The sequence below is a fragment of the Erinaceus europaeus genome, chromosome 5, assembly GCF_950295315.1.
Source record: "Erinaceus europaeus chromosome 5, mEriEur2.1, whole genome shotgun sequence".
Taxonomy (NCBI): domain Eukaryota; kingdom Metazoa; phylum Chordata; class Mammalia; order Eulipotyphla; family Erinaceidae; genus Erinaceus; species Erinaceus europaeus.
The window spans coordinates 120,262,623-120,289,868 of NC_080166.1; the positions used below are offsets into that span (position 1 = coordinate 120,262,623).

General features: G+C 42.4%; 1 protein-coding gene across 1 annotated transcript in view; it reads left to right on the top strand.

The window, feature by feature from the left end:
• Positions 1-27,246, top strand: part of FLT3 (fms related receptor tyrosine kinase 3) — a 114,806-nt gene that overhangs the window by 26,130 nt on the left and 61,430 nt on the right. Inside the window, exons 2-3 of the mRNA XM_007522389.3 lie at positions 18,218-18,336; positions 20,675-20,874. Of these exons, the coding sequence (XP_007522451.1) occupies positions 18,218-18,336; positions 20,675-20,874 (319 nt within the window). The remainder of the gene's footprint in view (positions 1-18,217; positions 18,337-20,674; positions 20,875-27,246) is intronic.

Below are 27,246 nucleotides of genomic sequence, written 5' to 3' on the forward strand. Positions count from 1 at the left end.
TTTTTTTTTTTTTATCTTGTATCTTGCCTTTTGTTGCCCTAGTTGTTCTTGTTGTAATTATATTGTTGTTATTGCTGATATTGTGGTTGTTGGATAGAACAGAGAGAAATGGAGAGAGGAGGGAAAGACAGAGGGAGATAAAGATACCTGTAGACCTGCTTCACCGCCTGTGAAGTGATTCCCCTGCAGGTGAGGAGCCGGGGGCTCAAACTGGGATCCTCAAGCCAGTTCTTGCTAAACCCGCTGCGCCACCACCCGATTCCCAGGAACTATCTTTTAACATAAACTCTATGGCCATGCCAGTAGCAACCTTGAGGGCACATGTGGCTCCCCACATGTCCCCCTGTCTTATATCATGTTTTGATGTTTGGCGGACTTTGTTTTGTGGCAGGGTGGACTGTGCCTGTCTTAGGTTGGGGATCAGCCTTCCGTCTTACCCGTCATTGGAACACCTGGTCATTTTTGCCCAGTATTACCAGATGCCCTGTCTTAGGTTGACTGGATAGCGCTAGTTTCCTCTTACCCATCATTGGCTAGCCAGCCCTCTACATGGTGGACGTTCTGATGGAGGGGGGCAAATCCTCCACAGCAACTCAATATTCTGCCATGTCCAGCCTATGATAGTGACTTTGTATAGGTTGCATCTTTATGGCATCAATCTGTTGCTGCAAAAGGCTTGTTAAGAATTATAAAAAAAAAAAGCTTGTTAAGAATTATAGGACTGTGGTCCGGGAGGTGATGCAGTGACTAAAGCCTTGGACTCTTAAGCATGAGGTCCTGAGTTCGATCCCTGGCAGCACATGTACCAGAGTGAGTCTGGTTCTTTCTCTCTTTCTCATTAATAAATAAATTTAAAATGTTGAAAAAAAAGAATTATAGGACCTATTGTGAGCAGAAGAAGTAAAACAAGCTAGGGTCCCACAACTAAGGGTATACAGGTAAGGAAGGGGGAATGTATCCATTGATATGAAGAGGTAGGAGCATATCTCAAGTCTAAGGGAAGCAGTCAGTGAATGTGATGTCCAGGGGAACAGCCATTTGTCTTTGGGGGTAGTAAAGGATGTCCGTGGCATGGGTGATGTTATAAAGAGAAACATCTTTAAATTGTTGGCTGACAAAGGCAGGCCTATGGTGGCAAGACAAGATACACCAGTTAAGTTTACAAGAATATGTGAATGTTGCTAATTCACATAGGTTGGATATGGAGGAACTTCTTACAGTTTAATACCTTACCGTATGAACAGATGATTCCTCATATGAAGGCTTGATAGCTGTAATCACTTACTTGTGAAAAACAATAAAACTTGTAACAAGTTAGAGGTTTACTATAATTGACTTTGGACTATAAGCAGACTCAGGTTACTTAGAGAGTTAATGCATGTTAGTAACAATGGTTTTAACATTTAGAGTACTTCTGAGCAGATGGGTCATACAAAAAAATTTTGGTCATTCAGCACACTCACTCACAAAACACAACTGGCCATTCATAACATAAGACATTCAGGGAAAGGGTAGGAGAGAGGGCTCTGTGAGCCAACTTTTGTAGGTTCTGCCATGCCATATTATGGATCCTGGGATGTATCCTGCATCTGGTCCTCTTGTGTTATTTCTTGTTCTTCAGGAATAACAGCGCCATCCTGCGGGTATTGTCGGACATGGCGGGCAGGAACCCAGACAGGTTTAGAGAAATTTTGAGGGAAAATGCATGCGAAACCCCTTCCCATGGTCAATAATGGGTCAGGCCCTTTCCAAACTTTATCGAGTGGGTCTCTCCATTTGACCTTAATAGATGGGAGGGTAGATGGTGTTTGCCAGTGAAGAATAATAGGGGGTAAGGCTGAGTTATTGTAAATATTAAAGAGATTTAACGTAGTTAAGGCTTTTGCTAGCTGGATATTTGGGGGATATGTTCCTCCTTTATCTTTATTTAGTTGAGCCTTCAGAGTTTGATGGGCCCTCTCGACAATGCCTTGTCCCTGTGGATTGTAGGGAGTGCCCGTGGTATGAGTAATATTCCAGAGGGAACAAAAATCTTTAAATTGTTTACTTGTAAACATAGGTGCATTGTCTGTTTTCAAAAATAATGGGACCCCCATAACGGCAAAACAAGAGAGCATATGGCTTACAAGCTTTTTAGCACTTTCTCCTGTCTGAGCTGTAGCCCACATAAATTTAGAAAAGGTATCAATTGAGACAAACACATATTTTTGTTTGCCAAAGTTTGGTATGTGGGTGACATCAATTTACCAAATAGCATTAGCTTTTAAACCTCGGGGATTAACCCCAAGGGTCTGGATAGCAGGTGTCTTTATGAGACTTGCACAAGAAGAGCATGTAGCGAGGATATGTTTTAACTGTGATACAGGAACATCAGGGAATCGAGCTTGAAGGCCTTTAAGATTAACATGGGTTAGAGAGTGAAAATTAGCAGGATCAGAGACAGAGACTGGGAAACTTCCTGTGGAGGCAAGGCGGTCAACTGCGGCATTCCCTTCGGACAGGGAACCAGGAAGAGGGCTGTGGGAGCGAAGGTGTTGAATATACAGTGGTTGGGTTCGAGAACAGAGCATAGAGGTGATTTGAATCAAGAGAGGGGAAAGTGGGTTGTCATCAATTTTCACATACGAACGAGCAAGCCATGGAAGTAAGTTAACAGTATACACACTGTCAGAAAAAAGGTTGAAGGATTCTGGTACAGCTTTTAGTGCAAGAAAAACAGCATAAAGTTCTTTGTACTGAGGGGAATTATCAGGAAGCTCAGTAAAGAGAGGTTTAGGAGATTGTTTGTCTGGGTAATATATAAGGGCAGCAGCTCCCCTTTTTCTGCCATCAGTAAAGATTGTAGGAGCAGAGGGAATGGGATCCCGAGAGAAAAGTTTAGGTGCTAGTAGAGGCAGAAGAGGTAAAGAAGCTATCAATTTATTAGAAGGAAAATGGTTATCTATTTGTCCTGGAAACCCCACGAAGCTTATGGCAAAGCGGGAATGATGGCGTATAAGCCACTCTGTATCTGTGAGAGAAAAGGGCAGAATGATTAAATCCGGTTCTTTCCCTAAGACCTGCACAGACCTATTTCTCCCTTGGCGAACCATGAATGCTAACGCATCTATCTCAGTGAGGAGTCTTGGAGCTCCTCCTACTGGCGTGTGAAGCCATTCGAGAACCCCATGGTCTTGCCACAGTGCCCCTACTACTGTGGGGGTGGAGTTGAAGATTAGAAGGTTTACCGGAGAGGAGGGGGAGAATTGAACAAGGTGCATGTCCTGGAGGGCCTGGTTAACCCTTTCCAGTGCCAAGGAGGCCTCAGGAGTTAACTTACGTTTTGAAGAGGGCTGTTTGTTTCCTTTCAACAGGTCAAACAGTGGTTGGAGGCAGCTTGTGGGCAGATAGAGATACTGCCTAAGCCAATTTAAATTTCCTAGAAAACTTTGTCAAGAAGCAAGAGTAAGGTTAGAAGGGAAGGTAACATTAGGTTTTAAGGGACGAATTTGCGTTAGAGAAATCTCTGAACCTAGGAAGGATATTGGAGGGATTAGCTGTATCTTCTCAGGGGCTACATTAAGGCCGCTTTTCTTTAATGCAGGAATGAGAAAATCACGTAAGGCATAGAGATCTGTATCTGATTTTCCCCATATTAAAATATCATCTGTATAATGAAAAATATTAAGGCCCTTATGAATATATGGGACAAGGGCAGATTTAACAGCCTCCTGACAAATCGTAGGACTATTGGCCATACCCTGGGGCAGCACCACCCATTCAAATCTATCAGTGGGGCTGGCATTATTAATAGACGGAACAGAGAAGGCAAAACGTTTACAATCTCGCTGATGCAAGGGGATAGAGAAAAAACAATCTTGTATATCAATAGCTATGATTGGAATTCCCGTGGGAATTGCAGAAGCAAGAGGCAAACCCCTTTGGGGGGAGCCCCAGACCTGCATGGTTTTATTTACTGCACGGAAATCTTGAAGGAGGCGTCATTTTCCCGAGCGCTTTTTAATCACAAAGACAGGAGTATTCCATGGACTTCGAGAATGACGAATGTGTCCCAAGGACAACTGCTCTCGGACGAGCTCTTTTAAAATTTTTAGCTTATCCCTAGGTAAAGGCCACTGTTCCACCCAGACAGGCTCATTAGAAAGCCAGCTTAAGCGGGGTGTTTGGCTACGAACAGTGGCATTTAGTATTGGGGGTGCTGAATAGACCTGGTATCGCGGGAATGAGTTTTACGCTCTGCAGAGGCGTCTGTGGATATCCTAACATTAAGACATTCCAGAAGATCCCTGCCCAGTAAGTTGGTGCTAATATTAGCTACCAAAGGGCGGAAGTGTCCAGTAGAACCTTCTGGGTCTTCCCACATAAGCGAGTCTCGTGTGTAAAATGCTCTCGTCATCCCTCCTATTCCATGTAAACTGGGTCCAGGGATGAGTTCCCAATCTTGGGGAATCTCTTCTTGCCTTAAAATCGTCTTTGCTGCCCCCGTGTCAATCAAAAATTTAAAAGGAATGTTGCCTATCTTTACTGTCATAGAAGGGTGATCTTGTTCTAAAACAGGAGTGGTCCACAAAATCTCAGGCCCCGAATTTGTACTATTCAGGGGCGAACCATCTTTATGAAATTGGGACCAACAATCTCTCTTCCAATGAAACCCCTTACGACATTTTGGACAAACAGTACGTGGTCTCTGGCTCCCTGACTGAAAGCGGGGTTGCTCTGGCTGGAGGCGTGGTTTCCCTGACTGGAGGCGTGGTCGCAACTTATCAGGACATTGGTTACGCCAATGTCCTTGGCGACCGCACTGAAAGCAGGCCCCGTTTTGCTTATGTGGGGCAACTGCATAGACCTGCGTCATAGCGGGTGTCCCATAATTGCCTGATGTAAGTTCCTGTGTCGCTAGAATCCAATTATCTGGGTGTAGGTGTTTAAGATTAAGGCATACCTGACGGAATTGTGGTGTCATGCCTTCCCAGACAATAGAGCGCAGGAGTAGTGTGCGGACGTCAGGATTATAAACCTTTCTCTCTAAGCTTCTCTTCACCCTTGAGATGAAGCTCGCCAATGACTCATCAGAGCCTTGGTGAAAAGAGTTAATGGGAGCTGATGGATCTACATCAGGTGTGGTCACCCTTTCCCATGCTTGTGTTGCACAGATGCGTACCTGTTCAAAATAACCAGTTGGATTTTACAGCAGCTCTCCACAGGGGTTGGACCAATTTACATTCCCACCAGCAGTGCAGGAGGGTTCCCCACAACTTTAGTATTTGTTGTTGCTGTGATTTCCGATGCATGACACTCTCATAGGAGTGAGGTGGTATCTCATTGTTGCCTTTATTTGCATTTCTCTGACAATCAGTGACTTGGAACATCTTTTTCATATGCCTGTTAGCCTTTTGTATCTCTTCTTTCATGAATATTCTGTTAATATTCACCTTTGAATGGGGTCATTTGCTTTCTTGTTGCTGAGTTTGCTGAGCTCTTTGTATATTGTGGTGATTAGCCCCTTGTCTGATGTGCGGCATGTGAAGATCTTCTCCCATTCTGTGAGGGGTCTCTTGGTTTGGCTGATGGTTTCTTTTCCTGTTCAGAAGCTTCTCAATTTGATGTAGTCCCATTGCTTTATTTTTGTTTTAGTTTCCCTGGATGCCCTTGAGATTTAGATGGGAAAGATTCCTGCCAACATTTTCCTCTAAGTATTTGGTAGCTTCTGGTCAAACATCCAAGTCTTTGATCCATTTGGAGTTTACTTTTGTTTCTGGTGAGATATAGTGGTTAGTTTCGTTCTTCTGCATTTTTTAAAAAAATTTTTTCAGTCTCCTTTTTTTTGGATTTAATAACTTTTTTTTTTCTCCTTTTTCTTTTGTCCCTGAGCCTGAAATCTGATATGCCAGTGGATCCTAGTTATTGTCTGGGGAGATGATGTCATGGCTGAAAAAAGGACCAGAAAGCTGGATCAGGGAAGAGAGTAGCTCCCAAATATGGGAAAGGGGCATAAATATTGTTGACTGTAAACCCCATTGATTTGATTTGATCTGGGGCCCATATTCAGCTTAGGAGTCTATGTGACCTCTGCTGGTATCAAATGTCTATATACTGTTAAATATTATTGAAGCTTTGTTACTTTAAATACATTTTAGGATCAAGTGCCCTATTTTGTTCCTCTTTTCTATGTGTCACATTCTTAGGTCATGAGTAGGAACATTCCAAGCTGCCCCAATATGGACCCATCTTCCTCAGGTGTAGTACAGAGTATGTTGTCCATCCTCCCTTTGGAGGACGGAACTTTCTCTACCATTGTTCCTATGGGAGGACCTGTTGTCTCTTCTGCATGTTTTAACCCAATTTTCCCAGCACTATTTATTGAAGAGATCCTCCTTTTTCCACTTAGTAGTTTAGGCTCATCTAATCAAAAATTAGATGTCCATAGGTATGGGTCATCCTATATCTTGTTTGGTGAAGTATTTCCTAAAATATTTTGCCCAGTTTTTAGATTGTTTTCTTACTACTAGGTTTTAAGTGTTCTTTGCATGGTATAGCTACAAGCCTTTGATCAGATGTCTATTTTAAACTTATTTTCTTCTGTCCTGTGGCTTGCCTTTTTCATTTTTAAAATGGTGTCTTTTTGGGGAATGCAGAAGTTACTAATTTTGGTGATGTTTACTAGTGTATTTTTTTAAAAAAGCAATTCTAGACTAAATACTGCTTCAACCCTACTAGACTAGTTCAAAAGCAAATATTGAAAGGAACAAAGTATTGACAGTGAATTTAGCTGCATCTCAGAAAGTATCATATAAAGGAAAAAATTGCAAGCTTTAATAGGGAAAAAATCAATCATTTAAAAACAGATCCAAGATGATGTATAGAGTTGGTAGGAAAGAATATAAAAACAGTAGTTATCTTTTGTAGTTCTAGTGAATTTGTGAATAAAAAGATTCTACCATGAAAACCACTGAAGCAGGTGGGTACATTGCAGAACCCACCAGATATTTAAAAAGTAAATAATACCAATTTTGCACAAACTCTTCTGGTAAATTTGAGAAGATAACACTTATTTATGAGGCCAATTTACTCAGATGCCAAAGGCAGGGAGAGATATTAAAATAAAAACAAACAAAAAGCCCACATCCCATAATTGCCTTGAATATAAATATAAAAATTCTAAGCAGTTTCAAACTGAATTAAATAACATTAAAACAATATGTCAAAAAGATAATGTTTCATGTCCAACCAGAATAAAATTTCAGGAGTGGGAGGAAGTTTTGTTAATATATTTGAGAATCAATATAATTCATCATATTCAAAGACTCAATAGAAAAAGTTATCAAAAAACAAAACCATATGATTATCTCAATAGGAACTGAATTTGACAAAATTCAACATACATTTAAAAAATACACATATATCAGCAAACTAGCATAGAAGTGATCCTCTTCAAATAACCGTGAAAAACCTGTAGTTAACATACTTAATGTCAAAAGACTATTTTCTCCCAAGATCTGAAAGAAGACAAAAATATGCATTCTCATTATTTTTTCCAGTATTTTACTGGAGATTTTTTTTTAAATTATTTATTTATTTTCCCTTTTGTTGCCCTTGTTGTTTTTTATTGTTGCTGCAGCTATTATTGTTGTTGTTATTAATGTCGTTGTTGTTGGATAGGACAGAGAGAAATGGAGAGAGGAGGGGAAGACAGAGGGGGAGAGAAAGACAGACACCTGCAGACCTGCTTCACCGCCTGTGAAGGGACTCTCCTACAGGTGGGCAACCGGGGCCTCAAACCCGGGTCCTGGTGCTTCGCGCCACGTGAGTTTAACCCGCTGCACTACCGCTGGACTCCCCCTTTACTGGAGTTTTTTTTTTTTTTGCCACCAGGGTTATTGCTGGGGCTCAGTGCCTGCACGATGAATCCACTGCTCCTGGAGGCCATTTTTTCCCCTTTTGTTGCCCTTGTTGTGGTTATTATTGTTGTTGATGTCCTTCATTGTTGGATAGGACAGAGAGAAATTGAGAGATGAGGGGAAGACAAGAGAGGAGGAAAGACAGACACCTGCAGACCTGCTTCACCGCCTGTGAAACTACTCCCTTTCAGGTGGGGAGCCCGGGGCTGGAACCCGGATCCTTACTGCGATCCTTGTGCTTTGCGCCACGTGCACTTAACCTGCTGCACTACCGCCTGACCCCCATTTACTGGAGATTTTAACCAATATAATAAGACAAGAAAAAGGAGAGGCATCCAGATATGAAAAAGATGAATTGAAACTATATTTATTTGCAGATGAAATAAAACTTCTAGTAACTACAACTAATAAAATTTTGTAGGTGTGCAGAATAAAAGATGAGCATAAAAATCAATTGTGTCTTTATAAAAATCAGAAATTGAAGTAGAAAATAGAAACTAACATTAGAATATGAAATAAGTTTTGTACACTGAAAACTACTAATGATTGCTAAGGAAAAATAAAGATGATCTAACTAAAAGTAGACACAGTATTGTTCGAATGTTAGTTTCTCCAAATTGATTGTCTTTCAGGTTCTTTCAGAAATTCCTGCAGAGCTTTTTGAACAGTCGGCAAGCTGGTCCTATCTAATATTCATTTGGACATGAAAGACAGATAGAAAGAGGAACAGAATAGGACACTTGATCTTAGAATTTGTTTAAAGTAACAATAATCAAGACGATATAAAATTGGCATTGAGATACAGCAATAAAAAAGCATAGGGAGGGGGCCAGGTGGTGGTGCACCGAGTCAAGCACACATAGTACAAAGCACAAGGACCCACACAAGAATCTCAATTCGAGCCCGGGCTACCCACCTGCAGGAGGGGCCGCCCCTAAGCAGTGAAGCAGGTCTGTAGGTGCCTGTCCCCCCTCACCCTCCCAATATCCCTCTGTGTTATCCAATAAAATGGGGGGAAAAATGGCCATCACGAGCTGTGGATTCATAGTACTGGCACTGAGCTCAACAATAACCCTGGAGGCAAAAAGAAAAAAAGAAAAGTATAGGGATTCCAGAAATGGCTCGGAATTATGCAGTCAATTGTTTCTTTAAAAAACATTTATTTATTGATTGATTGATTTAGATTCTTCTTCTAGCATTTGCCTTTCTTCCGTAGCCAGTCAACAGCGTCAGGTTGAGCCTGATGTCTGCTTTTGCTGGCTTTGAAAGTGACTGGGATCCATGTGGATTCAGTCGGCTAGGAAGGATCGTCAGTTTCCCCAATGAATGGGTACTCACGGGATGCACCACGAGAAGGTCGATCCAATGCATCCCATTGATTTAGATGAATGAGAGAACCAGAGCATCATTCTGTCATACATTGTGCAGGGGATCAAATGGAGACCTTGTGCTTATAAGTTTTGCACCCTACCACAGCTAGCTAGTTAGTTTGTTTATGAGAGAGAACCAGAGCATCACTCGAGGACATGCAGTGCTGTGGATTGAACTGAAGGCCTCATTTCAGAGGGTCCACTGCCTTATCCACTGCACCACCTCCTGGGCGGCATCACACTGTCATTTTTGTTTTTCTCCCAGGTTGTCGCTCGGGCTCCTTGTCTGCACTATTAATCCACTGCTCCTGGAGCCCATTTTCCCCATCTTTGTTGCCCTCGCTGTTATTATTGCTGTCGTTACTGTTGCTGTTGTTAGATAGGACAGAGAGAAATCGAGAGGAGGGAAGACAGCAGGGGAGAGAAGGAGAGACATCTGCAGAACGGCTTCACCGCTTGTGAAGCGACTCCCCTGGCGGTGGGGAACCGGGATCCTTATGCCTATCCTTGCGATTTGCACCACGTGCGCTTTACCCGCTGCCTGACCCCCCTCCCCACAGACACACACTGTCATTTTTTAAATGAAGGTAGAGAGGTCTTTTAGTGGAGAAATCATTATTCTTATTTATTTTTGTAATCACTAGGGCTTCACTACTCCAGGTTGACTTTTTTAGATAAACAGAGACCTCTGTTGCAGGACATCATAGCAAAAGAAAGGGAGAAACACCACAGCTAGCACCCACTACCAGAGTTCCGTATCCCATCCCCTTCCCTGTTAGCTTACCTATTCTTTATCCCTCTGGGAGTATGGACCCAGGGTCGTTGTGGGTTGCAGAAGGTGGGAGGTCTGGCTTCTGTAATTGCTTCCCCACTGAACATGGGCGTTGACTGGTGGATCCATACTCCCAGTCTGCCTCTCTCTTTCCCTAGTAGGGTGAGTCTCTGGGGAAGCGGAGATCCAGGACGCATTGGTGGGGTCTTCAGTCCAGGGAAGCCTGTCCGGCATCCTGATGGCATCTGGAACCTGGTGGCTGAAAAGAGAGTTAACATACAAAGCCAAACAAATTGTTGAAGAATCATGGACCCAAAGGTTGGAATAGTGGAGAGGAAGTGTTTGGGGGGGGGGTACTCACTGCAAACTCTAGTGTACTACTGCTTTCAGGTATATATTTGCCCTAGTTTATGGATATGTGTGAACATATGCTCTATCTCCTGGAACCTGGTCTATATCTAGGTTTTGGGACTTTGTTAGGAAGTGAACCACCTGGGATGGAATTAGAGAATACTATGAAAGGAAAGGTCTCACCCGAGTAATGAAGCTGAAGGGTTGTCGTTCCACACCTTAAGTCTCTGGACACAGTCTGAAGTGAAACGTGCTGGGGTGGCACTCATTGCGTTGATTAGGTTGCCATCAGCGGATGCAATGTTATTTGATAAGAATTGGGAGAAGCATACGGGAAAGTGGGCCCTACCCTAGGGTCCCAGGACTGGGGGAAGTTTAGGCTCTATAGTGGAAATATGAGGTTCCTGCTGTCTTAGGGTTCAAGAAGACAATGGATAGTTATTGTTAACATCACATTATTTGGTAATTGGGTTAACTTTGAAAAATCTTATCTTTAAATGTAAAACTAAAAGCAGACTAGTAAGAGAAATGGAGCCAAGATGTTGGCATCAACAATAAATCCACAACAATATATGAAAAAAAAACCTCACTTAGAAATAAACTTTCTTTTAATTTTTTTAAAGACTTTATTTATTTGTTCATGAGGAATGATAGGATGGGGGCCGGGCAGTATAGCACAGCGGGCTAAGCACACATGACCACATGGCTTAAGGATCCTGGTTCGAGTCCCTGACTCCCCACCTGCAGGGGGGTTGCCTCACAAGCAGTGAAGCAGGTCTGCAGCAGGTCTGCAGGTGTCTATCTTTCTCTCCCCCTCTATGTCTTCCCCTCCTCTCTTGATTTCTCTCTATCCTATCCAGCAATGATAGCAACAATAATAACAACAATGATAAACAACAAGGGTAACAAAAGGGAACAAAATAGGCAGGAGCAGTGGATTTGTAGTGCAGGCACCAAGCCCCACTAACCCTGGAGGCAAAAAAAAAAAAAAAAAAAAAGAGTGACAGGAGGAGAGAGAGAAAGAACCAAACATCACTCTGGTACATGTGCTGACAAGGACTGAACTTGTACTTCTAAGATATTTGTAAGTTTGTAAACCAAAGTTACTTAAAAAACAATACCATGCGACCTTTTTTTCTGTATGCCGTGCAGGTTCACTGCTCTAGACCACTGTTTCATCCTGAGATAAAGAGACAGTGGGGAGAGATCCTGCCGCACAGGAGCTCCCTCCATTGGCATTAAGTTCCTGACTTGACCCCAAAATTAAAAGATAACTTGCTGGTAGTTGCCGCAGAAAGTCCAACACTGTTGAACCAGCTTTGACAGGAAGGGGGAAGCTCACATATTGTTCTATTTGTAGATGGAGGCAGGAGCTTGCTCAAATTTACTTCCCCAGAAGGTTGTTCCTTAAGTAGACAGGCAGGGCCTGGGGCTAACAAGGCCTGCCTTCTGAAACCTGGCTTTTCCAGAATTTACTCCCTGAAATCAAGCTTGTAATAGGGCTTAACTAGTCTTCACTATTTTTTTTTTCCTCCAGGGTTATTGCTGGGGCTCGGTGCCTGTACTACGAATCCACTGCTTCTGGAGGCCATTTATCTCTTTTGTTGGCTTGTTGTTTATCGTTGTTGTTATTATTGTTGTTATTGCTGTTGGATAGGACAGAGAGATATGGAGAGTGGAGGGGAGACAGAAAGGGAGAGAGAAAGATAGACACCTGCAGACCTGCTTCCTCGCTTGTGAAGTGACTCTCCTACACCGGTCCTTGCGCTTTGTGGCACGTGTGCTTAACCCGCTGCGCTACTTCCTGACCCCCTAGTCTTTGTTATTTTGAAGTGCCAGGATGGGCAGAAATGAAAGGTGTAGCTTTCTGTGTGTGGGGGTAGGTGGAGGGTGGAGGGGAGTTTTCCAAATTAGCCATACCTTACAGAATAGTTCTCAAGAGCTAGTGCCTTTGTTTGTTTATAGCTGGGTGAAGGTTGCTCTGAAAAAAGTAATAAAATCAATCCTGGAACATGATGGCAAAGGAGGACCTAGTGGGGGTTGAATTGCTATGTGGAAAACTGAGCAATGTTACGCAAGTACAAACTATTGTATTTTACTGTCAAGTAAACCATTAGTTCCCCAATAAATAAAAATAAATAAATAAAATAACAACACCTATTTGCTTAGGAAGGAGAACCAGAACATCACTGTGGCATATGTAATGATCAGGGCCTAAGTCTGGACCTCATACTCGCAATCTATGCTGCTAGCCACTGCTCCACCTTCTAGGCAGCCTGGCTCCCAACTTAAATTTATCATCTAGGAGCTCACTGTGAATAAAAGATAAAGCTTTAGTGTGCATTTGGATTTATGTTGTGATCAATATAACTATCAGTCAATTGTATCTAGCAATCTAGATTATAATTTAACATGTTTTTAAATAATTTTTATTTATAAATTTGAAATACTGACAAAACTGTAGGATAAGAGGGGTACAACTCCATACAATTCCCACCACCAGAACTCTGTATCCCATCCCCTTCCCTGGTAGCTTTCTTATTCCTTAACCCTCTGGGAGTATGGACCCTGGGCCATTATGGGGTGCAGAAGGTGGAAGGTCTGGCTTCTGTAATTGCTTCCCCAATGAACATGGGAAATCCACAAAATGAATAAATAAAAAGAAAGTAAAAGATAAAGAGAAGGGAATCTGAGAGATTGTCCAGCCCCGGTGCATCCAGTGAGGAGACAAGGGCACTGTGGCTGAACGCCATGCCTTTCTTGGATATTCAGAAAAGGCTGGGTGTTGACATCCACCACTGATGACAATTCAAAGCGCTGAACAGCCTCACAAGATTCCGGCTTGATGCCATGCTTTTGAGAAAGAAATTCTAGTACATGCAGAATTGGTGGTGCTAGAACAGAGAAAGAGTATAAGAATTTGGAGATTTCGGGGGTCGGGCGGTGGCGCAGTGGGTTAAGCGCATGTGGCGCAAAGCGCAGGGACCAGCGTAAGGATCCCGGTTCGAGCCCCCGGCTCCCCACCTGCAGGGGAGTCGCTTCACAGGCGGTGAAGCAGGTCTGCAGGTGTCTATCTTTCTCTCCCCTTCTCTGTCTTCCCCTCCTCTCTCCATTTCTCTCTGTCCTATCCAACAACGAATTGCGTCAACAAGGGCAATAATAATAACCACAACGAAGCTACAACAAGGGCAACAAAAGGGGGAGAAAAAAAAAAAAGGCCTCCAGGAGCGGTGGATTCATGGTGCAGGCACTGAGCCCAGCAATAACCCTGGAGGAGGAAAAAAAAAAAGAATTTGGAGATTTCGGGTGGGGGAGATAACATAATGGTTATTCGAAGAGATTCTCATACCTGAGACACCAAAGTCCCAGGTTCAATCTCCCGCACCACCATAAACCAGAGCTGCACAGTGCTCTGGTAATAAATAAATAAATAAATAAATAAGAATTTGAAGATTTCTCGGAATGTCTGTTTTGGCAGAAAATGATTCATCGTTTTCATCGAGTGTTATTAAGAAGCACCACTTCTTAGGCCACCGATGTTTTATCTTGGCTTACACCATTATAATGAGAGGGAACTCAAATAAAATTAGAAATTAAAGGGGACATTACATCTGGCACCAAAGAAATGCAAATGATTGTAAGAGACATTACCCCACCTTCCTGGTTGCCAGATTTATTTTATTTTATTTTATTTTATTTTATTTTATTTTATTTTATTTTATTTTATTTTATTTTATTTTACCAGAGTACTATTCAGGTACTTGGGATTGAACCTGGGACTTTTGCAGCCTCAGGCATGAAAGTCTTTGCATAATCACTATGCTATCTCCTCAGCCCAAGATAAGTTATTTTAATATTCATTTAATAATGATTGACAAGACTGTAGGATAAAAGAGGTACAATTCCACACCATTCCCACCACCAGCGTTCTGTATCCCATCCCCTCCATTGGAATCTTTCCTATTCTTTATCCCTTTGGGAGCATGGACCCAGGATCACTATGGGGTGCAGAAAGTGGGAGGTCTGGCTTCTGTAATTGCTTCTCTGTTGGACACGGGCATGGCATGTTGATCCATACTCCCAGAAGATAATTATTTTTCTTGATTGCAGAAAAAAGAATCTGGCAGGATTCAATACCCACTCATGATAAAACAAACAAACACTCTCAAAAAAGTAGGTAAGAAACTTGGAAGCAACCCAGATGTTCAACAACAGATGAGTGGCTGAGCAAGTTGTGGTTTATATACACAAGGGAATCTATCCAGCTATTAAAAATGGTGACTTTCAGCCCATCTTGGATGGAGCTTGGAGAAATCATGTTAAGTGAAATAAGTCAGAAACAGAAGGATGAATATGGGGTGATCTCTCTCTCAGGCAGAAGTTGAAAAACAAGATCAGAAGAGAAAACACAAATAGAACCTGAACTGGAACTGGCGTATTGCACCAAAGTAAAAGATTCTGGGGTAGTTGGAGGGGAGAGTACAGGTCCAAAAAGGATGACAGAAGACCTAGTGGGGGTTGCATTGCTATACGGAAAACAGAGTTGGGCGGTAGCGCAGCGGGTTAAGCGCAAGTGGTGCAAAGCGCAAGGACGGGTGTAAGGATCTGGGTTTGAGCCCCTGGCTTCCCACCTACAGGGGAGTTGCTTTACAGGTGGTGAAGCAGGTCAGTAGGTGTCTGTCTTGTCTACGGCCATACCACCCTGAACACGCCCAATCTCATCTGATCTTGGAAAACTGAGAAATGTTGTGCATGTACAAACTGTGTATTTACTGTCGAATGTAAAACATTATCCCCCAATAAAGAAATTTTTTTAAAAAAAGGTGATGTCACCATTTTCAGCCCATCTTGGATGGAGCTTGAAGAAATCATGTTAAGTGAAACAAGTCAGAAACAGAAGGATGAATATGGGGTGATCTCTCTCTCTCAGGCAGAAGTTGAAAAACAAGATCAGAAGAGAAAACACACAGCAGAACCTGGACTGGAGTTGGTGTATTGCACCAAAGTAAAAGTCTCTGGGGTGGGTGGGGGGAGAGTACAGGTCCTGGAAAAGGATGACAGAGGATAATGGGGGTTGTATTGTTATTTGGAAAACTGAGAAATGTTATGCATGTACAAACTGTTGTATTTACTGTCGAATGTAAAACTTTAACCCCCCCCAATAAAGGGGGAAAAAAGTAGGTAAGAGGAATGTACCTGAGCATAATATAGCATCAAGTACAAGGCAACAGGTAACATCGTATTCAGTGATGAAAACCTTTAAGATCTTCTTTGAAGACTTAGAACAAGACATTATATTTTTTTCTTTATTGGGGGATTAATGGTTTACAGTCGACAGTAAGATACAATAGTTTGTACATGTATAACATTCCCACATAACAATACAACCCCCCCCCCCCCGTAATCATACTTGACACTATTATTCATCACTAGACTGGAATTCCTAACCAGAACTGGCCAACCCACGTGTGTGGAGGACAGAATAAACATTTCCTTCTTCATTCTCAGATGGAGCAGGCTGTCAAGAATCCTCAGAAATTATAGAATTGAAAGTGAAGCAAAGGGAAGGAATCAAAAAAACAATCCAGGGGAAACTCCAAAGAGATAATCCTTTTCTAGATTGAAAAGTTCCACCAAGTATCTAGCACAATGGACACAAACTGACTCTAAACAAAATACATTTTTTTTTCTTTTTAAAAAAATTTTTATTTATAAAATGGAAACACTGACAAGGCCATAGGATAAGAGCTGTACAATTCCCACCACCAGAAGTCCATATCCCGTCCTGATAGCTATTCCCTGATAGCTTTCCTATTCTTTTTTTTTTTAAATTTTTTTAATTTAAGAAAGGAGACATTAACAAAACCATAGAATAAGAGGGGTACAATTCCGCACAATTCCCATAACCCGGTCTCCACATCCCACCCCCTCCCCTGATAGCCTTCCCATTCTCTATCTCTCTGGGAGTATGGATCCAGGGTCGTTGTGGGTTGCAGAGGGTGGAAGGTCTGGCTTCTGTAATTACTTCCCCACTGAACATGGGCGTTGACTGGTCGATCCATACTCCCAGTCTGCCTCTCTTTTTCCCTAGTAGGGTGGGGCTCTGAGGAAGTGGAGCTCCAGTACACATTGATGGGGTCGTCTGTCCAGGGAAGTCTGGTCAGCATCTTGCTGGCATCCGGAACCTGGTGGCTGAAAAGAGAGTTAACATACAAAGCCAAACAAATTGTTGAACAATCATGGACCTAAAGACTGGAATAGTGCGGATGAAGTGTTGGGGGGTATTTCCTGCATGCTCTTGTGTACTTCTGCTTTCAGAAGTATATATTTTTCCCCTAGTTTATGGGCACGTATGAACTTATGCTCTATCTCAGGGGACCTGGACTATATCTAGGTTTGGGGACTTTATTGGGGAGTGGACCACCTGGAATGGAATTAGAGAATACTATGAAAGGAAAGGTCTCACCCGAGTGATGAAGCTGAAGGGTTGTCATTCCACACCTGAAGTCTTTGGTCACAGTCTGAAGTGAAGCATGTTGGGGTGGCACTCGTTGCATTGATTAGGTTGCGATCCGCAGATGCAATATTATTTTATTTGAATTGAGAGCAGCATGCAGAAAAGTGATCCCCACCCTAAGGTTCCAAGACTGGGGGAAATATAGGCTCTATAGTGGAAATGTGAGGTTCCTTCTGTCTTAGGGTTCAAGAAGACAATGGATAGTTATTGTTATCAGCACATTATTGGGGATAGGGTTAACTTTGGAAAGTCCCTTTGTTAGGGTTTGGAGTATAATACCCAGCATCTTGTATATAGCTGTGCTACCGGTTGCTTCTGTTCTCCCTGGTCTAGGCTTTTGGGAGAGACAACATATCAAAGACAGCCTATGTATTAAAAAGACTCAGTCTGTGTTTTAAGAAGTTCTAGACATATGATCAATTTTTCGCCTCTCATATTAATTAGTGGTTTATATGTTTACACTTTAATAGTATTGTACATAAACACCACTCCCACCACCAAAAGACTGTGTCCCATCCCCACCACCCACCCCTGCTCCCCTCACCCCCGCCATGCCGGGAAGCCCAATGGCCACCCTCCCCTTCACCACAGTGTTTTTACATTGGTGCCCTGCTCTTGATTTAATCAGATCCTGCTTTTAGTTTCCCTTTCTGTTCTTCTTTCTCAACTTCTGTTAATGAGTGGGGACATCCCATACCCATCTTTATCTTTCTGACTTAGCTGACTTAACATAATTCCTTCTAGCTCTGTCCAAGATGGGTCAGATAAGGTGGGCTCATTATTCTTAATAGCTGCATAGTATTCCATTGTGTATATGTACCACAGCTTTCTCAGCCACTCATCTGTTGTTGGGCACCTGGGTTCCTTCTAGGTTTTAGCTATTATGAATTGTGCTGCTATGAACATAGATGTACACCTTAAGATACATAATTTTTAAAGGCTCAGTACACAAAGAAAAGATCCTCTGAGCATTTATAGAAAATAAAAATAGTTTGTATGTGTATAATCAGTTTCTCCAGTGCCTTAGCCACATCTCAGATGCTCAGTAGATTCTTGAGACTGATGAAGATGGCACGGAGCAGCACAGATAAAGATGCGTCCGTCGCTGCGTTCATCTAGTGGGAACACTGTTCTAAAGTCCTCTGCTCTTGATATCGAGGAAGGCTTGCCTTCTAGGAGAGGACATTTCCTTCATACCTCCATACTGACCACTTTTCTTTGATTGCATTTTGTTTTCTGGTAAGAGTAACATAGATCTATTTTTTCAAGTTGTGCGTGTACTAACATCAGTTTTTATTTTGTCTTACAGTTGTTTTTTCAACAATATTTTTTGAGACTGTTACAAATCAAGATTTGCCTGTGGTCAAGTGCATTTTAATCAGTCATAAGAATGACTCAACAGTGGGGATATCGTCAGCGCGTCCCACGGTAAAGTAATATTATGATAATGTTACTAATCTTCTCTAGAGACTATACATAGTAAACTATTGAGAATGTCTAGACTATATGGCCTTTTCTTCCTTCCTTCCTTCCTTCCTTTCTTTTTTTTCTTTCTTTCTTTCTTTCTTTCTTTCTTTCTTTCTTTCTTTCTTTCTTTCTCTCTCTCTCCCTTCCTTCCTTTCTTTCTTTCTGTCTGTCTGTATTTCTTTCTTTCTTTTAAAGAGAAAGTTTTTAAAAAATATTTATTTATTTATTCCCTTTTGTTGCCCTTGTTGTTTTATTTTGTTGTTGTTGGATAGGACAGAGAGAGATGGAGAGAGGAGGGGAAGACAGAGAGGGGAAGAGGAAGATAGACACCTGCAGACCTGCTTCACCGCTTGTGAAGCGACTCCCCTGCAGGTGGGGAGCCAGGGGATCAAATCAGGATCCTTACCCCGGTCCTTGCGCTTTGCACCACGTGTGCTTAACCCACTGCGCTACCGCCCCACTCCCTGGACTTTTCTTTTTATGTGTCTAATTATATTATGTCTTCATATCTAGTGCAGGTGTGCAATTATACTTATAGCTACTTGACCCTCTCTCTTATCAAGAATCATATTCTCTGTTGAATTTGGATGCAGGAAGGATATGGAGAGTCAGTGTGAATGTCACAACCTCCCTTTCCCCTTACCAAAAATCCAATCTTAGCTCCTAAGCCTTGAGCCACTGATTTATACTTATAGATATAGAGTCCTGGAGATTTCCATTTGCTCATTAAAGTTTACCTCTGTTATTTATTCCACTTCTTCCTTCTTCTTTTTTAATGTGCACCTATTTTGTTTTAACTGATTTCTGTTTATGGTCCTGTCTAGTTCCCAGGCATGAAAACTCTGCGTTAGCTTGAACTAGTGCCTCTCCCTTGTCTTTGACATTTGGTTGGTTACCAAGTTTTGTCCATTCCCTCTCTTTAATAGTTCTCATATCCTCTGCTCTCACTGGCACTTTCCTAATTCAAGTTCTCATTAGCGCTCTACTTTAAGTGACTTCTTCCTCTTATGGCTCATCTCAGGCAGGGCTGCTAGATTGTTTTGCCTGAAACACAGCTACATATTTTTCTGCCTGGTTTGGAACTTCGAGTCACTTCCCACTATTAAGATGGACTTGTACATCACCCCCTAATCTGGCTCTTGTTCCTTGAAATTTCAGCTATATTTCACCACTTTTCTCATTCCTGCCTCTCATCTATGTAACCTAAGTACTAGCTCAAATGAAGGAAACTTAAATGTTGGAGAGCTGAAAACATTAGAGCCTAAATATAATAAGAGGTGAACATGAATTAGTTAACTCCTCAGACATTTCTAGTTAAGAATTCATGCATATATACAGTCACTATGCTTTCTTTTACACAGAATTAAAAAACAAACAAATGATACAGTCACCTGCCCGAGTTCTTCCCAATCACAGCTATTACAAAAATCTGATTGATTTTTGAAAGAATTTATTTTTTTATTTATTTCACCGTTTATAAATGTGTTCTAAGAATGAACTCAGGGCCTTGTAGGACAGTGTTGAGCCATCTCCTGAACCATTTTTTTCCCTTCATTATATATTTAAAGAGAGAGAAAAGATGAAAGAAAGAGAGACGAATGCAACACTCTCCAACCATCCATGGAGTCTCTTGGTTCTGTCCTTGATGCTTATGTGTGATGCATATTATAAATGTTATGATTAGTGACTGCATATTAGTTTTTTTCCTAGAAATCCCATAACAAAGCTTCACTGACTGGTGGTGTAAAGGCAGACATTTATTATCTTAAATTTAACTAGAGCTCTAAAGGCTGAAAGTCCGTAGGGTGGGTTCCTTTGGAAGCCTGGGAGGGAGAATCTGTTCCAGGCCTCTCTCCTGTGTGTGGATGACCATCTTCATGTTCACATGATCTTCTCCCTGTGTGCACAGCTTCTCTCTTTTATAAAGGCACCACACATGGTGGATTACAACTAACTGCAGTGGCCCAGTGACCATATTATATTTTAATTGCCTCTTTAAAAAAGTAGGCCCCAAGTCGGATGTTTTCTGAGGTTGTGGGGGTTAGGACCTCAACTTGTGAATTTTAGGAGGCCATAATTCATCCTACAGCTGTCTGTGCATTTTACAAGTGCAACCTAAACTTACCTATCTTGCCTTGAAGGAACTAATGGAATGTTCAGTTTGGTATGTTCTCAAGGGGTTATAATGCACTTGGGTGTTTGGCACAGTACGTCCATGGAAATGGGGAAGGGCACGGCTGATAAGAGGGCATGGTGGGTAAGCACTAGTAGTCACTCTGTCTTTCCACCTGTGATGCAGGCATCTGAAGCCCTTGAGGACCTTGGGTGTGCACCCAGGCCAAAGAGTACAGAGACAGTCTATGAGGCCCTTGTGGAAGTGGACGTGTTTGCATCTGTGACGTTGGAAGTGCTGCTCAGCACCCCAGGGAACATCTCCTGTCTCTGGGTCTTCAAACACAGCTCCCTCAGCTGCCAGCCACGTTTTGATATACAAAACAGGTATGGGGTGGGGGAGGCCACAAAGAATTTGGGAGGAAAGATTTCATGCTCTAAAATACGTCTCATTTGGCATTTCTATCTTTTCTTTCTTTCTTTTCCTTCCTTCCTTCCTTCCTTCCTTCCTTCCTTCCTTCCTTCCTTCCTTCCTTTCTCCCTCCCTCTCTTTCTTTCCTCCTTCCTTCCTTCCTTCCTTCCTTCCTTCCTTCCTTCCTTCCTTCCTTTCTTTCTTTCTTTCTTTCTTTTTTGCCTCCAGGGTTATTTCTGGGGCTCAGTGTCTGCACTAGGGTTCCACTGCTCCTGGAGGCTATTTTTTCCCTTTTGTTACCCTTGTTGTTTATTGTTGTTGTTATTGCTATCGTTGTTGTTGGATACAACAGAGAGAAATCAGACAGGAGGGAAGACAGAGAGGGGGAGAGAAAGAGAGATACCTGAAGACCTTCTTCACCACTTGTGAAGCAACCCCCCTGCCGGTGAAGAGCCGGGGGCTCGAACCAGGATCCTTATGACGGTCCTTGCACTTTGTGCCAAGTGACTTGACCAGCCGCACTATTGCCTGGCCCCTGGAGTTTCCTTTTAAAAGGAAAAGATTTATTTGTATCTTTTATAAGAAAGAGAGAGAATGTGAAGAGACCAGGGCACTGTTCAGTTTTGGCACATGGTAGTGCTGGGGGACCAAGCCAGGACCTCTAGGCCCTGAGGTATGTGAGTCCTGGGCTCCCTAATCCGGGAGTTTCTTTCCAAATTTCTGTTCATGTCCTTCGTTACTCTGACCTCCAGTCAGAGTATTAATGGGCTAAAAATAGACACTCTGAGTATATGACATTGATGAAAGCCATAGACTGTACAACAAAAGAGGTGAACCCTAATGAAAATTATCCACTTTAATTATTATTGATAATTGCTTGGTTAATTCTAGTGAATTTACTGCAGCACTGTTCCTGGAAGGGATTAATAACCTAGGGAGAATGTGTGTGTGTGTGTGTGTGTGTGTCTAGTAGAGGGATGCATACTTTTGGCTCATTTTTTCTATCAATTTAAAACTGCCCTGGAAAATTGAGTCTATTAACTAAAATTTGTATCTAGCTACCTAGCCATAATTAGGGTCTAAGGAAGCAGTGGCTGGCTGGCACAATATGAACCAAAATGAAAAGAGTATTTGGTGGACCAGGCAGTGGTGCACCTTGTCAAACACACACGTCACCATGTAGAAAGACCCAGATTTGGGAGTCGAGCTGGTAGCGCAGCGGGTTAAGCGCACGTGGCGCGAAGCTCAAGGACCAGCATAAGGATCCCGGTTCGAGCCCCCGGCTCCCCACCTACAGGGGAATCTCTTCATGGGCGGTGAAGCAGGTCTGCAGGTGTTTATCTTTCTCTCCCCTCTTTGTCTTTCCCTCCTCTCTCCATTTCTCTCTGTCCTACCCAACAACAACAATAACAACAACAATAGTAACTACAACAATAAAACAAGTGCAACAAATGGGAATAAATAAATATTTTTTAAAATGCTAAAAAAAAAAAAAAAAAGAAAGACCCAGATTTGAGCCCCCACTCTCTACCCGCAGGGAGGAAGCTTCACAAATGGTAGAACAAGCACCGAGGGTCTTTATCCTCTTCTCTGTCTTCCTCTGTTTCTCCCTGTCCTATCAAATAAATAATCAAAAAGGAAAAGGAAGGGAGTTGGTGGTATCTCAGTGGGGTAAGCACAGATGGCGCAAAGTGCAAGGACCAGCCTAAGGATGCCGGTTCGAGCCCCTGGCTCCCCACCTGCAGGGGAGTCGCTTCACAGGTGGTGAAGCAGGTCTGCAGGTGTCTGTCTTTCTCTCCCCCTCTCTGTCTTCCCCTCCTCTCTCCATTTCTCTCTGTCCGGTCCAACAACAACGACATCAACAACAACAATAATAAAACAGCAAGGGCAACAAAAGGGAATAAATAAATAAATATTTTTTTTAAAAAAAAAGGAAAAGGAAAAGAAAAAATGGCTGCCAGGAGCACTTGATTGTTCATCATATAGGCACTGAGCCTCAGAAATAACCCTGGTGACAATAAAAAGAAAAAGAAATCAATCAATCAATCAAGAGCCTGAGATTTTTTTGTCTAATTTTATTAGTGATTTAATATTTTTGATTTATAAAATTATGAGATAACAGGGTTATAATTCTGCACTGTTCGCACCACCAGAGTTCTGTGTCCCCAATCCCTCCACTGGAAACTACAGTAGTTCTCCCAAGGTCACAGGTATGGGTTGACTATATTTGTCCATTTTTTTCTGTGACCCAGCTTTCTCTTCCTTTCTAAGTCACACTTATACCTGTTACTACTTTCAAATGTCCTTCCTTTCTTTCCTCTTCTCTCTCCAGGTCCTGATGGAATTGGGGTTCAGAGCCCTCTGGTCATCTTCCCCTATTATTTCTCCCTCTCTGGGAATATGGACCAAAATTCTTTTTGGAAATTTTTTTAGGGGTCGGGCGGTGGCACAGTGGGTTAAGCGCACGTGGCGCAAAGCGCAGGGACCGGTGTAAGGATCCCAGTTCGAGCCCCCGGCTCCCCACCTGCAGTGGAGTCGCTTCACAGGCGGTGAAGCAGGTATGCAGGTGTCTATCTTTCTCTCCCCCTCTCTCTCTGTCTTCCCCTCCTCTCTCCATTTCTCTCTGTCCTATCCAACAACAAAGCAACATCAACAATGGCAATAATAACCGCAACGAGGCTGCAACAACTAAGGGCAACAAAAAGGGGGAAAAATGGCCTCCAGGAGTGGTGGATTCACGGTGCAGGCACCGAGCCCAGCAATAACCCTGGAGGGAAAGAAAAAAAAAATTTTTTTTTACATATATTTATTTATTTTCCCTTTTGTTGCCCTTGTTTTATTGTTGTGGTTATTATTGTTGTTGTTATTGATGTTATCGTTGTTAGATAGGACAGAGCAAACTGGAGAGAGGAGGGGAAGACAGAGGGGGAGAGAAAGATAGACACCTGCAGACCTGCTTCACTGCCTGTGAAGCGACTCCCCTGCAGGTGGGGAGCTGGGGGCTCGAACTGGGATCCTTACGCTGGTCTTTGTGCTTTGCGCCACATGCACTTAATCCACTGTGCTACTGCTCAACTCCTGGACCAAAATTCTTTATGGGGTACAGGAAGTGGGAGTTCTGGTTTCTGTAATGGCTTCTCTGCTAGACATAGACATTGTTGGCAGGTTAATCTATATCCAAACCTGGGATTTTTTTTAATTTATTTATAAAATGGAAATATTCACAAGACCATAGGATAAGAGGGGTACAAATCCACATAATTCCCACCACCAGATCTCCATGTCCAATCCACTCCCCGATAGCTTTCTTATTCTTCATCCCTTTGGGAGTATGGACCGAGGATCATCATGGGGTGCAGAAGATGGGGGGTCTGGCAGGTGGATCCATACTCCTAGTCTGTCTCTCTCTTTCTTAGTGGGGCAGGGGTCTGGGAATGTGGGGCTCCAGGACACATTGGTGGGGTCGTCTGCTCTGAGAAGTCAGGTTGGCATCATGGTAGCATTTGGAACCTGGTGGCTGAAAAAGTTAAGATATAAAGCAGAGCAAATTGTTGACTAATCATGAACCTAAAGACAAGAATATTGCAGATGAAGATTTGGGGTCTCTTTTTTGAAAAAAGCTAGTATAATATTTAGTTATATTCCAAGGGGGCCCATGACCCTATTAGTTTTGGCCTGAGCCTGATATCTAGTATACAGATGACCTAAGCTATTATCTGAGGAGATGGTGTCATAGTTGGAAAAAGTACTAGAAAGCTGGATCAGGGAATAGAGTAGCTCCCAAATATGGGAAAAATATATAAATATTGTTGACTGTAAACCCCATCGATTTGGTCTGGGGCCCATAGTCAGCACAGGAGCCTGTGTAACCACTGCATCCCTGTAGGTCTGAGCTCACATTCTGTGGTCACGGCTAGGAACATTCTAGGCTGCACTAATGTCAGGACTCATCATCCTTGGGTGATAGGTAGAGTCTGTTGTCCAGCCTCCCTTTGGCCAAACCTGGGGTTTTTAAGGCATTTTGTTTTTTATGTTTAATTTTTAAAGATTTGTTTTATTATTTAAGTGATATAAGGGAGCTTTGTATGTGTATATGTGAGAAAGAGAGATGCCAGAGACCTCTCTGGCACATTTGGTGCTGGGGATTGAATCCAGAGCCTTAGGCATGCCAGTTCACCTTCTGCCAACTAACCTGTTTCTTCAGCTGTGGCATCTTGTTTGTTAATTATGTTTAGGTGTTTTATTTTATTTTTTTAATCTCCTTCCAACCTTCCTTCTTCCTTCTTCCTTCTTTCCCTCCCTCCCCGCCTCCCTCTCTGAGAGTCAGGACCTTACAATCATGTGATTTCCTTGCTCATGGACCACTTTTTCATTCAGACAGACAGACAGACAGACAGAGAGAGGAGATACACCTCAGCATCAGGGCTTCTCCCAGTGCCATGAAATTTCCTCTGTGATGCTGGGACTTGAGCCTGAGCCACATGTATGTCAAGGTGTGTGGCCTATCTGTCCAGTAAATTGTTTCTCTGACCTTGGGTTTCGTCTTAAACAAACAAAAGTTTACATTACATCCTCATTAAAGTAGCAAGAAGTTTCTTTCTGGGAAATGCTTTGGGAAAAGGCTTTTAATATTATGTGATTAAAAAAAAAAAAGCAAAAGCAATATGCTAAGGGGAATTGCAGTGATATATAACATTCACAAAATTTTATAGTAAGAAATTAAGCAGTATGTGAGGAACCTTAGTCATTATCCAGGAGACTATCTTAGACTTGTGAATTTATGTTCATATCTCAAACTCTGAAATTATTTCTGCCCCCTGCTGTCCTGCTGCTGAGACCAGACTCCCAAGGGGAATTCTTGAGAATTCTAAGTCCAGCGAGATAGCTCATCTGGTTAGCACACCTGCTTTGTCATACTCTTTTTATTTTTTATTTATTCCCTTTTGTTGCCCTTGTTGTTTTACTGTTGTAGTTATTATTGATGTCGTCATTGTTGGATAGGACAGAGAGAAATGGAGAGAGAAGGGGAAGACAGAGATGGGGAGAGAAAGATAGACACCTGCAGACCTGCTTGACCGCCTGTGAAGCAACTCCCCTGCAGGTGGGGATCCGGGGCCTCGAACTGGGATCCTTACGCTAGTCCTTGCGCTTTGCGCCACGTGTGCTTAACCCGCTGTGCTACCGCCCGACGCCCTCTCATACCCTTGATTCAGGTTCAAGCCCAGCTCTCACAGAACTGGAGAAAGCTTTGATGCTGTGGTGTCTTGCCCTCTCTTCCTCTTTCTGTTTCTATCTGAAAAAAGTTAGCCAGGAGCAGTGAAGCCCTGGTAACAGGGAGTAAAGGGAATTGTAGAGCTACCTTTCTCTCTAACCCTTGGCGGTGTTCTGGCATCTAAGTCTGCAGAAGAGGTTTATCTTTCCAGGAATGATGTTGTAAATAGTATTCAAGTGACCTAAAGTAGGTATCATGATTCTTATCAAAGTTATGGGAAAACCTTTGAGCAAAGGTTAAGCTCTCAAGTGATTTCAGGAAAGTGGCTCTAAATCTTGGAAACTGCCTTCCTTTCTTATGTAAGTATGTATGCATGTGTGTGTGTGTGTGTGTGTGTGTGTGTGTGTGTATGTATGTATGTGTGTATGTATGCATTTATTTATTTACCGGAGCACTGCTCAGCTCTGGTTTATGGTGGTGTGGGGGACTGAATGTGGGACTTTGGAGCCTCAGGCACAAGTCTCTTTGCGTAACCATTATGCTATCTGCCCCTACCATTCCTTTCCTTTTTGAGATGCACATTGCTTACTTCTGTTTTTTAGGTTTTTTTAGTTTTTTTTTTTTTTGTCTTGGGATTAAATCAAAACACTCTTAAGAGTTTTTCATTTAGATGTTCTACCATGGAACTCTTCCACCCCCACTAAGCATTTTGGCTTAAAGAAACGTTCTGGTTATCTTATTAAAATGTCATGCCACAACAGTTCTCATCTGATTGAGACCAAAAAGCAAAATGGAAAAGTAGAGTTCTATTCATTCTAAAAGAGGCTGTGTGCTTTGCTATGGAACATGCAGTCTTGATGGTCAGTAAATGCCAAAGGTCTTCCATGCCCTGAGTTTGTTAGCTTTGTAACATAACATTCCTAGCAACTCAACCACAGTAGAGAAGTACAGAAACTCAGATTTAAGCTCTGATTCAGAATTGTTTCCAGTAGTTCTTGCCTGTCCGTGAGACAGTTAAGTGTACACACATATACACACACACACACCAAAAAGAGGAGTTAATAAACTGTTTGCTCATGACTGAGCTGTGGCACACCCAGTAGAGTACAAAGAACGAGGTTCAAGCCCCCAGTTT